Source organism: Micrasema longulum, unplaced genomic scaffold (genome assembly GCF_059751315.1).
Source record: "Micrasema longulum isolate JH-2025_06_02 unplaced genomic scaffold, ASM5975131v1 h1tg002630l, whole genome shotgun sequence".
NCBI classification, from domain to species: domain Eukaryota; kingdom Metazoa; phylum Arthropoda; class Insecta; order Trichoptera; family Brachycentridae; genus Micrasema; species Micrasema longulum.
In genome coordinates, this window is record NW_028279765.1 from 1 (window position 1) to 14,534 (window position 14,534).

Here is a 14,534-nt window from a genome sequence, read left to right on the forward strand (position 1 = left end):
TTTGTAGGCTTGTTGGTGAAGATTATATTTATACTGACTTAATAATATTATTTACATTTATAAAAACAATGAATTACATATAAAAATTAACAGCCGGAAAGATCAGAATAAACATGTTTATACAAATAATAATATATAAATTTATTTTTTAAATACAAGAAAATACATGAAAAAATAAAATATTTATACCTAAGCTACTATTCATATATAAACTCTTGATCGAGTAGCCACTCTCTTATTTTGCTCTTGTTACAATGTGAGTTAAATTTAAGTTCTTTTGGTAATAAATTAAAAATTCTAGGTACTAAATATTTGAGAGTTCTATTTCCATATTTATTGCATACTTTTGGTACTACCAAGCCATCATTAGACGTGAAGCGTGTATTATGGTTATGTTTGAGAGGAAACTTGAATGTATTACTATGAAATTGTTCCAAAATGATGCAAAGCCACAGTATTCCTCGAACAGGCAGAGTTTTGATTGTTTTGTACAGGAGATCATTATTACTTCTTTGTTCGTAAATCTCTGCAGGTACAATTCGCTTAACTATAGAATACTGTAGACCCTGGATCATTTTAATATTAGTTTTAGTCGAATGTCCCCACGACTTTATACCATATCTTATTATTGATTCTACTAAAGAAAAATAAATAATTTTAAGAGTGATTTTAGGCAAAATAAAAGATAACTTATAGAAAGTACTCACAAGAGTCCGCAATCGATCACAAAGTTTAAATATATGACGATCCCATTTAAAATTATGATCAATAAAAATACCCAAATACTTATACTCCTCCACAAATTCTATGAGTTCACAATTACATGTGTTAGAAATACCATCATGCAAGCAATCTGTGCAATGAGCAATAATATTAGGCAAAAAATTCAAAAATTCAATTCAATTTATTTATTTGAAAAAATAACATGTACATAGCAAACGTAAATTTAAGGCGTACATATTACAACAAGAAAAAAAATGCATTAAATAGGCTTATGTCAAAGTAGTAGGAGAATCCTGCTCCGGGAAAACCCCTTCGGATACATGTAACAGATCAACATCTAGAGTGATGTTGTTCAGCATAGCTGTAGCCCTTCCAACAGGCATAACCATCGGCAGGTTTGTCCTGTATATCGGAATATGAAACAATCTATGCTGATGCTTCTTAGGTAATTATCAAGAACATACAAACCAATGCTCCTCATAATCTCAGGACTATCGACCGTACTGCGCAGCAATCAATAAAAATGTGTAGTCAAATACACATTTCTTCTACTCTCTAAACTGTTGTAGCCAAGCATACCCCGGAGAAACTCGGTCGGGTAGAGCCAAGGATAATACACATACTCTCTCATGTAGAGATATCTCACAAACTTCTTTTGGGTTGTCTCTGTCATAAGAGAGTACTTCAGTTCATGTGGCCCCAAAATCATCGAGGCACTCTCGAGTCTACTTCGCACCAAGGAGTTGTAAAGAGTTCTAAGTACGTGGGTATTTTCGAAAACCCTGGCAGTACGCAGAACGAATTCTAACATCTTCAATGATTTCCCACTGATTGCCTCTACATGATCATGAAATGTCAGGGTACTCACAAATGTAACGCTCAGATCCTTAAAATTTGATGTTTGTGTCAGATTCTGGTTATTCATTTTGTAGCTAAAAAATTTGGGCCCTAGTGAAAGACGTGACCGAACACTTAGAAACATTAAACCTAAGTTTGATGTACGAGGCTTATAATGAGTGCAAAGAAGACTAAAATTATGCATGTCAGAGCAGATCCCCTCATTTATCAGCGCTGAATCAAATTAATATGGTTTCTCATACTTTTGACTGTCTTCACATTGGTAATGATATATAATGTACACTCATTCAGGATTCTGGTTCTATTTACATTCAGAACTTTATTCTTCAGCCATCCAGACACAGAAAGAATGAAGTTAGCATAAGCTTTATTAAAGATTAGTTTTTTTTTTACTTTGCAGAGAAGCAAGAAAATGGTGCAACTGGTCCAAATCTTCCATCTCGGTACTAAAATCTGTGGAAAAGGAAATTTTATCGAGTGAGTATTTTTACGAATTTACATCTTAGTTCCTAAATCTTTTTCTATAATACATCTTCATCAACAAAATATTGTGGGACTACCACTAGGTAACTTCAAAATCAGCATTTTTGAGTTACCCACTAAAAACATGTATTTCATATCTGTCGAGATCAATTCTAAATTAACCTTGGAGTGCCTACGGGCGCTTAATTGTGTCGGTGAGTGTAACAGTGTGACATTAATTTGGGTACCTGGATAGTCAAACATCAACGGTAACGCGGCAGCTGATGAATTGGCAAGGCTGGGGGCTGAGACAGCCTTGAGCCCTACTGTGGGTTGCCCGAATGTGCACCTCGTAACGAGCTTAGGTCATGGCCCAGGAAGCAGAGCATTATGCTCTAGCAAAAAGTACCTGGTCAGCACCATAGAAAGGAACTGATAAAAGGGTACTCGCAAAGGTTTGCCTTTGACTTAATAAAGCTCAGCCGAAATCAAGTAAGGGTTATCACTAGAGCCCTCACAGGGCACTGCAGATTAAACAAACACCTTGCTAGAATGAACCTTTCCGAAACTTCTAGATGTAGGTTCTGCAGTGCAGATGAGGAAATACTAATACACATTCTATGTGAATGTGATGCTTTACATTATAAAAGGAGCCTCATCCTCGGGAGACCACTGGTTAAACCTGAGGATGTTAAAGAGCTCGCCCCCTACCTAATAGCCGGATACTTTACGGATCTGGGCTCGGAGGGGGAAATTTCGCAAAATGTAAACTCTCGCCTTCCACAAAGCAGCCAGGCTCTTTATAGACCTGCGCTTTGAGGGCGAGAACTATTCACGGGGACCCGTCACAATAGATCTTCACAGGTCGCAGTGACGCCAGGAGCTTGAATAGCACTGACCCCGATATCGTAACAGTAATAAGTCATAAGGGCTTATCGCATGAGGTAATGTCATAGATGGTAAAAATAGTAAAGGTGATTATTGAAATAAATAAAAATAGGACACAAAATGCCGAACGCTCTCAAAGTGGACGAAAGGTATGTTGTCTGTTGATGCCTGTCAATAGTCTGGCTTCTCCTGAATGAGTTTTCTGTGGTTTCCTCTTCTTAAAGCAAATGCGGAGAAGTTCCTTAACAAGGCCACAGCCGATTCCTACCAGATCCTCACACTATAGTCAGAGAAATTAGAAGGAACATACCTTTTGCAGTTAATATAAGCCTTGTACATTATAAGCAATGCAAAAATAAGCAACTCTTATAAAAAAAGTAGCACTTACCCCCACCTCTAAGAATAAGAATAAGAATCTTCCTCCATGAATCCTGCAAATAAGCAAGTAGTGATTCATCACAATCATATGATGATTTGAATGGATATTTTTATTTATATATTTCATTAACGCATAGAAGAAATTGAAAATATATATGAGTGATTTGTGAACAACGTGTAGTGAAATCTGTTTAGTGTGGTTATGACAATAGTATAGAATTTTTCTATTTTTGTATTTTTATTCTCGCATATGTTTTGAAACTAAAATTATATAAATAACACCATTTATTATTGGTTGGTTGAAAGGAATTGCCATTTGGCAATAAGCCCGCCAATGTTCAAATATGTTTGCTCAAAAAATTGAATAAAATAAAATAAATGTTTTGTTTGTAGATTTGGCGATGCCGTACACTGGAAAATATATAAATATAGGTCCCATTGTCGGGAAGGACGACCGAATATGGACAATCTCCATGAATGAGCAGTCCGATAAAGTACCTGTCGTATTGTTACACGGGTTAGGCTCTGGAGTCGGACTCTGGGTCATGAACCTTGACCAACTGGCTGCCGATAGACCTGTCCACGCTATTGATCTTTTAGGTAAAAATAGTTATGCAAAACATTTAAGATTGTTTAAAATAAATTTCTTAAATATTTCATAATCTATTTTAATAAGACAAAGAGTTTGTAGAAGAGTAGGTATCTACTGGATTTAGAGACAGTCGTTAAATTTAAGTTAGAGAACATTTTAGAGAAGAGAATATAGAAGTCTAGGCATTTACAGGGTCTATGACCTGTCACTTGGCCACTTTACACACTGTAACATTTATTATTCTGCCTAAGTATTATTTTTTGCTTAAAAAAACATCACTTATAAGGATAAGGTTTATAAATATAATGGAGAGTCTTGTGCTGCACTGAATTTCATTGTGATCGCTCAAACACGAGTGACGCTGAACGTTCTGGACATGCAATTGAGGTCACTACACCCTAAACAATTTTTTGAAAATCCACAATTTGAGTTTGCCCGATCGAAGATTGAAAATGCACGAGATTGTAGAAAGCTATTCGCAAGATGGGTTCCGTGATTGCTCACACTTGACCACAAATGCTAGTGTGACAACTTTGAAACGGCTTTTAGCGTTGTTCTGCAATCCGAGAGTTTTTGTGGGCGAAACATGGATCCGCCACAATACACCGGAGACCAAGCAGCAGTCGCAACAGGGGGCTTCTCCAGGCGAATTGGTGCTGAAGAAGGCATCAATTTGAAATCGCATTTGGCCAAAAAGAAAGTACTTTACACATAATAATTACTATGACTGCCGCTTGCTCTAGATGTATCAATTAAATCCCAACACAAATTTACTGGGTCATAACTGGAAGCTCTGTCATCCTCAATTGTATTGAAGGCGTTTTCTTTGTTTACATTGCATTGACTTTACACTGGTGTATCTGTTTTTTTTTCGCGAGATTATTCTTGGAGCTTTTTTTTGTAATATGGCAAATTTGTTTCAAACGTTTTGATCTCTGCAATATTTTTCGTGATAGCTTTCAAGTGTACATATATTGTTAAGAAATGTTAATAATTAGTATATATTTTAATGATAATTAGATATAAGTTAATATAAAAACACTCATGTATTATGTTTGTACTATTTTAAGACTAAATAAAAAATTGAAAAATAAAAAAAAACTCCAGCTCAATCCCAAGAAAAACTTCCTTTCCAGCAAGGTAGTTTCAGACTGGAATAAATCGCCAAGCCTCGTTCATTCCATTTCAGTCAACCAGTTCAAACACTATGCTTTTTCGAAAGAAGAACATAGACAAAAACAGTACACGAGATACAGGCCCATCAGCAAAGTCTCCATGGCAAAATTTCATGAAATGGGCAGCAAATCTCTCCCTCATTCACTATATCCTTTGGATTTAGCCGCCAGTGACTATAACCCGTTTCCAAACCTAAAAAAATAGCTCGGCGGAAAGAGATTTGACTCAAACAATGAAATCATCGCTCAAACAAACGCCCGGTTTGATGACCCCAACAAATGTTATTATTTAGGAAGGATAAAAAAATTGAAGAAATATTCAGCAAAACGCATCGAGGTCGAAGGAGACTGTTGAGAAATAAAACATATTTTTTCCGAAAAAAACATCTTTCATTCAAAATGTCACGGACTCAATGATCCATCCTCGAATCATTTATATCAAACAGACGACCTCCAATAATAAATGCAAAATACATTTTAGGCTTTGCCAGCAGTTCGAGGCCTACGTTCAGTTCAGATCCCAAGGTGGTGGAGATGCAGATGGTAGCGGCTTTAGAGGAATGGAGAAGAATGATGAAACTCGACAAGTTCATTCTAGTGGGACATAGCTTGGGAGGTTTCCTCTCCGCCCTCTACACCATGCAGTACCCATCCAGGTAAATTGGTTTTATTTTTACGTTTTACTTGAAACAAGCACCTAATTTTATTTTATTTATTTATTTACTTAAGTTAGTTAATATTACATTATATATTAACTAATATATTTACAATTATAACAAATACTTATTAAATATTTCTTACATAACTACATTATTACAATAAACATAACATTTTTTTTTTTTAATCCGTAAGTTTTCTTTCATTCTTCATACTTTCAGGCATCTCATCATACAGTTTTAACCCTTTATACATTAAGCTATTTTGTGATTTTGTTTTTTTCTTAAGTGGTAGTCTTATCCTATTTATATTTCTTGTCCTATATTTATGTACATTTCTATTTAATATAATTTCACTTATAAAATACTTTGGCATGAGATTATTAAACACTTTATATATAAATACAAATACATTATACAATAGTCTTTTCTTTATTCCTATCCAGTTCAATTGTTTTCTCATTTTTTCAACACTATTATATTTGCTTTTTTTCAGTATAATTCTCATTGCTCTATTTTGTAGTATTTCAAACTTGTTTATGTCTCCCTCGTTAGCTAAATATAATATAGTAGAGCAATAGTCCCAATGAGGGGCAATTATTGTTTTGTATATAATTAATATTGTTGACACCGTACTCTTCCAGTGAGTATTTCAATGAATATTCTGAACAAATTTTATAGCTTTCTACCATTCCATTATTCTTAACCCTTTTATTTATTTTTTTCGTTGTGGGCATGCAAAAGATCTGAGGTTCGTTGAGCAAATTTCTGGAATATCTTAAATTAAATAATAAGAGTCGGGTGTGGTCCCGTGGCTAGTGTCTCGGACTCGCGACTCAAAGGTCCGTGATTCGAATCCCACTCTACCCCAACTTGATTCTCATTTTATAATAGTGAGTTTTGTTAAAAATGGCCCTCAAAATTAAATATTTGGGTAAATCATGAGAGTGCAAATATGTTTTTTTGGAACCATTTAAAATTATGCGTAACACCATTGCAATATATGAATATGGTCTCGAACTATCACAGATTTGTTAAGTCCATTCAATGGTAAATACATTTCTTTATAATATATACAGGTGCAATAAAAAAAATATACAACTAAAGAAAATTAAAGCTAGGATGAAAAATTCAATAATAATTACTACCTCAAGACAAGATCTGGTCTATCTTAATGAGTGTTAGAATTTAAAAATATTTACACCAAAAAAGTCCAGATCTTGTCTTGAGGTTACAATGCAACACAATCGGGACATTGGTGCATGCAAGCCATAGTTTGTGTTGATCGAGGAACAGCACATTATTATTTCGCAATCGGCGGATCTGAACATTGAATGCCACTTGTTCCAGTAACGATGGTACATCAATTAAGCCGCTTAGTAAATTATTACTATGTTTTTGTAGACTCGAGATTTTATTTAAAATTGCCTTTATTTCAAATCTACTCTTCTTATTCAATGAAGTCGTGCTTTAGAATGTTTAATGTTAATGTCTTAGTGCCCGTTGGGGAACCAAGTAAATGTACAAAGAGGAAGTTCAGTGTTTTTTAAAAAAAAAAAAATATTTGCTAATATACTCCTACTATCAAACTAAGAATTTTTTTTTTTTTTATGCATGTTTTTTGTGTTATCATCGCGATGATTTTTGTAATTACTCCGCCCGTGATGTCACTAGTTGTCGTCGGTGAGTTCTCCTGGCATTTAAAAAGTGAGCCCCATATGTATAAAAACACGCTAAACATGGCTTCCCGGAAACCGGAAGTATATCAAAGTACAAAATTGATTGGCTATTCTAAACAGCTGTACACTAGAACTTGTGACGTTTTAAAGTAATTCATTTTTATCAAAACATATTTTTTATCAACTTTTTCATACGTTTTTAAAAAACTTCGCCGTACAATTAAATGCTCTAATTTTTACCACATGTAAGAGAACATTTTTATTTCCGATTTCCCATAGCACTGAACTTCTTTATTTTTGCTCGTGTAAGCATACACATTTTGGTCTGGACCACGAGACTCCAGACCACATATTCTTCGGTTGCCCAATATGGGTCAGATATACCTAGTATGTACTCTTCCTTAAAAAATATCCTTACCATATTAACATATCGTCACTCCTCTCCATCCTTCATCCTGAAATTTTCCACCAGATAGGAAACTTCCTGTCACAAAATGAGGTACATTTTTATGTTTTCTTGGCTTTAATTTTTACTAAATCATATTCCTAATGCCATGCTTATATTTTACCCTTAATGGCAGAAATCATCCTTCTTAGGATGGATTGCCTTAGTAAAAAAACTTTTAAAAGAGGCATGTACATTTGAATGATTTATATGAACTAGCAATGCAATATTGTTACATAATATAGTCTATTAAACTTTCAAACGAACTGTACTAATTTTATGTACAGTTTTTCCTATTTTTCATGTTTGAATTTTTTCAGTCAGACAAAGCTAAAATTTTCATTTTAGGGTCCAGCACCTGGTGTTAGCGGACGCATGGGGCTTGTCGGAAAGCCCGGCGGACGTCATGTCCCACTACAAGCTACCGATTTGGGCGCGAGTGGTGGCTTCTGCGCTGTTGCCTCTGAACCCCATGTGGACTATGCGTGCCGCAGGGCCCTGGGGCGAGGGCCTGATGGGGAGACTCAGGCCGGACCTCATGGCCAAGTTCAGCGGGGTCCCCAACGCCAAGAAGCTGATCTCCAAGTATATCTACCAGTGCAATTCACAAAAACCAACGTACGTACATACGAGGACTAATAAAAAAATATGGTGAATTAATTTTAGCAACAACTGCTGACGTTACATCCATTTGAAGTAATAGGTCCGATAGCCTTATCCGTTGAGATAGTCAGTGTCAAGTTTGAACAATATGTGGATTGTCAGTTAGCTTCCAGGGTCGGATGAATGAGGTTGTGATTACCGTGTCAGCTGCGATTCATGGATTTTGAACAACGCGTGATCATTAAGTTTTGTTTTATGTTGCAAAAAAGTGCCAAAGAATCTTTGAAGAAAATAATATTGAAGATCAGTTTATGGTGATAATGTGGTGACTCTGAAGACGGTTTACAAGTTGTTTAGCAATTCAAAAGTGGAAATGAGTCGATCGAAGATGAACGGCTAAGATGTTGCAGCGCCCGGGATCTCCTTTGACCTCAAAAACAGATGAAAATATGCAAAAAGTGACAAAAATAATTCTTTCAAATAGGCAATGGACTTTTTGAGGGCTTACCAAAAAGTTGAACATCTTGTACTGGTCTCCGCTAAGCGTTTAAACCGATAATTTACAAATAAGACAAGTGAGTATGAAATTTGTAGCGAAATCTCGATTTTAAGCCGGGAGTTTCTGGCTGAAAAAAGGCTCCAGTCTGTCCACATCCAGCTTACTCTCCGAGTTTAGCACCACACGACTGGCTCTTCCCAAAAATGGAAATGTTTCGACACCATCGAGAGGGCCACGACGGAGCAGCCAAACCCCCTTTCGAAAGAAGCCTTCTGATCATGGAATCGAAATAGGGATAAGTGCATTACTAGCCAAGGAGAGTACTTTGAAGAAGATTAGTTCAAATTTGATGTAAGCTTATTGCTTAGTTCGTAATCAAATTATTCACCATATTTTTTTATTAGCCTGTGTACCTTATATGTATTTACTTGTATGTATTTATTTTATTTTTTAATTTGTCGTCTTTTTATTTCATTCCCATCGGATAATCCTACGCTAAGGAACATATTTTTTTCTATTGCTCACAGTAGTCAATATTATCTAATTATTTCCACAAGTCACAAGTCACAATCACCTATATGATCATTATATTTTTGTATTTGTATTGTATTTTTTTTTTTTTGCACCACAACAGGCCAGGAAGCCCAATTACAGTGGTGAATTACATCACACAACACCCAGGCTTGAGAAAAATCACATTTTTAATTTTGTGTTCTCACCGGGAATCGAACCCGGAACCTTCCGTGAGTGAGTCAAGCGTCTTGACCACTACACCACGGAGGCCGCCAACATTTCATTTATCAACATTTCAAATTTTTGTTCACAACACAAACCCTCATCGAATCTCTTATATTTTCCTAATAATGATTATTGTACTTTTATTATTTTACATTTAGTTTGTTGATTTTTTATACTTCAGTAGTTTTATTGCTATGTGTGGTCTGCATTGTTGTATGGCTGTGAGACTTGGACTCCGAAGGTGAACACTATAAACAGGCTAGAAGCTTTTGAGATGTGGTTACATCTCAGGATGCCTTAGATATCTTGAACAGACCTGAGCACAAACTCAAAAGTTTTGAATTTCATATTAAGAAAAGTATCACTTGCTACATTTGATTTTAATGGACAAGATTGAGGGTTGGGGTTGGAAGAAGACATGTCTTGACTAAAATGTTTAAAATTTATTTTCTAATTACAGCGGTGAGAGTGGATTCCATGTCATGATGCATTATATTGCGTTTGCCAAGAATCCCATAATTCGAAGATTGCATCGTTTGGATAACTCTGTCCCACTGACTATGATATTTGGTTCCCAAACTTGGCTAGACACCTCTGTCGGCGCAGTTATCCAAGAGATGAGAAAAGATGGATATGTCAATGTTGAGGTAAGTCAGAAATTCAAATAAATACACATTATTTATTAGGTTTACTTGTTTCTTACAAAAATAACAACAATGGGGGAGCAAGCTGGTACAGTGGGGATAAAATATAATAATGATAAACGTTGCAACTCGATTAAACTCAGACTATACAAGCTGACAATGCAAAACACCTGCAAATATATCTTATGTTTTACAGAGCTGTATTTTAAATCGTTCATTCTATCTATTTAAAAAGTAATCATGTATTATGTCAAGTAGACATTCTCATATACAGTAAAACTCCAACTATCCGGATTAATGAGTGCCAGACGTTATCCAGGTATGCAGAAATCCAGATAATTGGATTAATCAATAAATTAAAGCAATTTTTTTTTACAGAAAACGTAAAATTAACTCTAAGATTTTTTTATTTCTTTTGAAATAATACAGCGTATTGGAATCACGTTAAAAACTTGCAGTCCAACATGTCCAGCAAAGTAAATTGCTTTGGCAAAGAAACTTCTTTACGAGCATCGAGGTCCTTATTTTGAGGTTTTATTTCCTGATAACGATCAGGATCGGAGTTCTACTGTGTTTAAATCAGCATTTATGTGTGTTTTTATAAAAATGCAAAGACAATAAGCTATTTGCTTTATAATGTTTGCAGATGATTCCAAATGCTGGCCATAATATCAATCTCGATCAGCCGTCAATCTTCAACACAGTGGTACAAGATATCTGCAAATATGAAGATAGAAGAATACCGCAATGTGCCACAAATTCTGTGCTGGAGGTTTCTGCAACATAATTATTTATTGAAATCCCCTGCTTATTGACAAGAACGGATGTTTGGGCAGTGCACGGATCCTTTTTGGGTTTTTATTCTGTGACGTAAACGAGACTGCCATTGTTGTTTGCGAATCTAAATGCATTGAGACAGGCGCCGTGGCGCAGTTGGTTAGACGGCTATCTGTGAAACTGGCGTCGCGGGTTCGATTCCCGCCAGTTGCAAGAAAAAAATCCAAGAAAGATTTTTTTCTCAATTGGTCTGGGTGTTGTGGTGTATTTTTCATTACCTTCTTCCATATCCCCTCTATCCCACCTGCTGACAAGCCTCAAAATAGAGGCTTAGCGGGTTATTCCTTTTAAAAAAAAAAGAAAAAAAAAAAAGAGTCAAAAATGTATGAGATTATTATTATTATGGATAACTTATATGGCGCCATTTTCGTAATATAATACCTCAATACAAAGTGATTATATAAAGAAATAAATTTAATTTAATAATTTTTAATTTGTAATTTAAGAAAACAATGTACTTTGTCATCACATGCTAAGGATTTATTCAAATGATTTAGAGAACAAGTGTGTTTTAAGTTTTTTCCAAAACATCACTTCTCTTATACTCTTACAGTTTCGCACCTCTGCTGGGAGAGCATTCCATGCAGTAGGGCCTGCGACCGTAAATGCGCGATACTGCCATTTATGCTCTGAAACCTTTGCAGTTGTCAATAGTATTTTTCAATACATAAAAATAAAATAAAATCACTTTGTTTTTATGTACCACTTATATTTTTTATAATTTGACTACCAACTAGTCTCGGCAATACTATGCCTTCTTCAGGGTTAATTACAAACTAACAAAACATATATAAATTTTTCACAGTGAAGGTAGAGTGGGCGTGTGGCTACACAAAGTGATTTTATTTTATTTTAATGTATTAAATAATAATGTTCCACAAAGTAAGTGCTTCAAACATCAAAAATATTATAGTATTTTTGTTTCTCTATTCATCGCCATATCTAACTCATTTGGTGGATATTGCCATCTTTGGTTTTACACGCATCATGTGTATATTCCAAACTTATTGGTATATAGCTATCGACCTATTAATGAATACACATAGATGAAATCTGAGCCCTTAAAAAATGATTACACTTAACTTACGCCCAAACGCTCAGTCATCGTTTTTTTTTGCACCGCAACAGGCCAGGAGGCCCAATTACAGTGGTGAATTACATCACAGAACACCCAGCTTGAGAAAAATCACATTTAATTTTTTGTGTTCTCACCGGGAATCGAACCCGGAACCTTCCGTGTGTGAGTCAAGTGACTTGACCACTACACCACGGAGGCCGCCTTTATTTATTATATTTAGTTACAATATTTGAGTTTGTCCAAATGTTTGTAGACAAAAGACTGGATTCGGGAATCATGAAGATTAACAAATCACAAAAGGGATGGAAAACTTTTTAAAGAATGGAATATTGAATTCTAGGCATTTACAGGGCTTATGACATGTCATTGCACACAACAATAAAGATTTTAGCTCTTTGACTTCACTAAAATCAACAGATGGAAGACTTGAAGTAATAAGGATGTTCAAATATGGGCAAAATGGTGAATGTTACACAGTGTGTAAAGTAGCCACTTAAACCAGCCAATGACAGGTCATAAGCCCTGTAAATGCCTAGACTTCCATATTTAGACTTCCATATTTGTTATTCGACCGCCAGCCAGATATGACGTTTAGAATCGATGTCAAAATGCCTGCTTGTGGCCATGAAAGTATTTTAAAACATTTCAGATAAACATTGTAAAAACGAATGTATAACTTTTCATGGGTTTATATTTGTTTATGAGTGACTCATAAAGCTTTAAATAACTAACATTAAAATATAAATATAATTTTTTGTAAACGTCTAGAGGCACAATTATTGCGAAGCTCTCCTTACTTACAGGGGTGCACTGATAGAAATACGTTTTTACAATACAATAAATTTGAATTTATATTATTGTTTCATTCCCAAAATCCAGTGAAAAAATTAAATGGGTCAAAATTATAAAGAATTTAAGGAAAGAATCTGATTGGGATCCACCAAAAACAAATGTTGATTGTGCTAAATCATTTCACTTGAAATACAGAGCGACGACCGATGAAGCAAGTCGTCATTTTATATTGGATCCAATACAAATTGTTCTGCAAGACTAGCAGTATTGCACATAACAACGAGAGCAACGTCCTGCAGTACAATAACATCATTCCTACCATGGAGAAAGGAATACTAAGGAAACGAGGCCTATAAAGAGACCACAGGGCATGGCAGCCCAAACAGCATGTAGTCCAAACGCAGCCAGTTCAATCCATCACCGCCGTAACAATTGTGCGGCACAAATCATTATTTATTCGCCATGTAATAAATACGCATTAAACAACAGCCTCGTGTATTCTGTCAATCCCTAGAAACTAATTAATTTTATGTTTGAAATACAATTACATTTTAGAAGCCTATGTCAAATCTAAAATATGTTATATGTAACAACTATGGGGAACAGGAAACCAAAATGACCTAAACAGACTACAACGACAGAAAAATAAAATATTGAAGCTAGTTTATGACCTCCTTTATCTAACATCAACTAAAGAACTCTTTGAAAAAACTAAACAATTAAATGTGAATGAACTTTTTCAACTAGAATCTTTAAAATTTATTCATAAGTTAGCCACTGATATTATTGTAGACAAAGATCCTAAACTTGAAAAAAATTGTAATAAACATGGACATAATACAAGAATATGAGAACAATATCACATACAACATTCCAAAACGAGACAAGGACAATCGAGACTAATAAATCAGGGACTGAAATTATACAATAAACTACTAGACAAAACTAAACAAAAGACTCAGGCAAACTTTTTAAAAGGCGTAAAAAATATAATTATCAACAACAGAGTGTAAATAAAAAATTATATATTATTTTTGTAAAATGAATGTAATAATCTGTAAGGGTTAATGAATAAATTTCAAATAAAAATAATGCATATTTACATTTTCCAGTTTATTTTTCAATACTTTTTTTAGTGTGCCAAAAATATTTTTAATAATTTCATGTTATCCACTGTCAATTAATTTAAGAAAACTAATGCAACTAATTAAATTTAATATTACAAAGTTTTTTTCATTCTATTGTACGATGGGTTTGAAAATTTGATAAATATTTTATTAATAATGTGTTTCAAATTGTTATTGAATGTTTTTAATTTATGCAATATTAATTTTTGTGTGAATGAATTACCATGTAATTATAAATATTATGATATATTTAATGATATATTTATGATACATATTTCTTCTATACAAGTGAGATTATTATAAGTATTTCAAAGCATGAAATGTATTTATACATGAATAAAATTAATTTTATTGATTTGT

At 34.4% G+C, this 14,534-nt stretch overlaps 1 protein-coding gene across 1 annotated transcript; it reads left to right on the forward strand.

Moving 5' to 3' along the window:
* Positions 1-1,984: 1,984 nt before the first annotated feature.
* LOC148271829 ((Lyso)-N-acylphosphatidylethanolamine lipase-like) lies at positions 1,985-11,590 on the forward strand. Its single transcript, XM_088240877.1, has 6 exons — positions 1,985-2,058; positions 3,703-3,909; positions 5,558-5,732; positions 8,205-8,474; positions 10,157-10,343; positions 10,987-11,590. Exons 2-6 carry the CDS (start codon positions 3,711-3,713, stop codon positions 11,125-11,127), a joined length of 972 nt encoding a protein of 323 aa, XP_088097003.1. The 5' UTR covers positions 1,985-2,058; positions 3,703-3,710; the 3' UTR covers positions 11,128-11,590.
* Positions 11,591-14,534: the final 2,944 nt, after the last annotated feature.

Bases quoted from the DNA above. Each gene is read 5' to 3' on its own strand.
- LOC148271829 (XM_088240877.1), top strand. From the start codon at position 3,711: ATGCCGTACACTGGAAAATATATAAATATAGGTCCCATTGTCGGGAAG. The intron at 8,475-10,156 runs GTACGTACATAC...TTCTAATTACAG, and splicing joins TGCAATTCACAAAAACCAAC to CGGTGAGAGTGGATTCCATG. The intron at 10,344-10,986 runs GTAAGTCAGAAA...TAATGTTTGCAG, and splicing joins ATGGATATGTCAATGTTGAG to ATGATTCCAAATGCTGGCCA.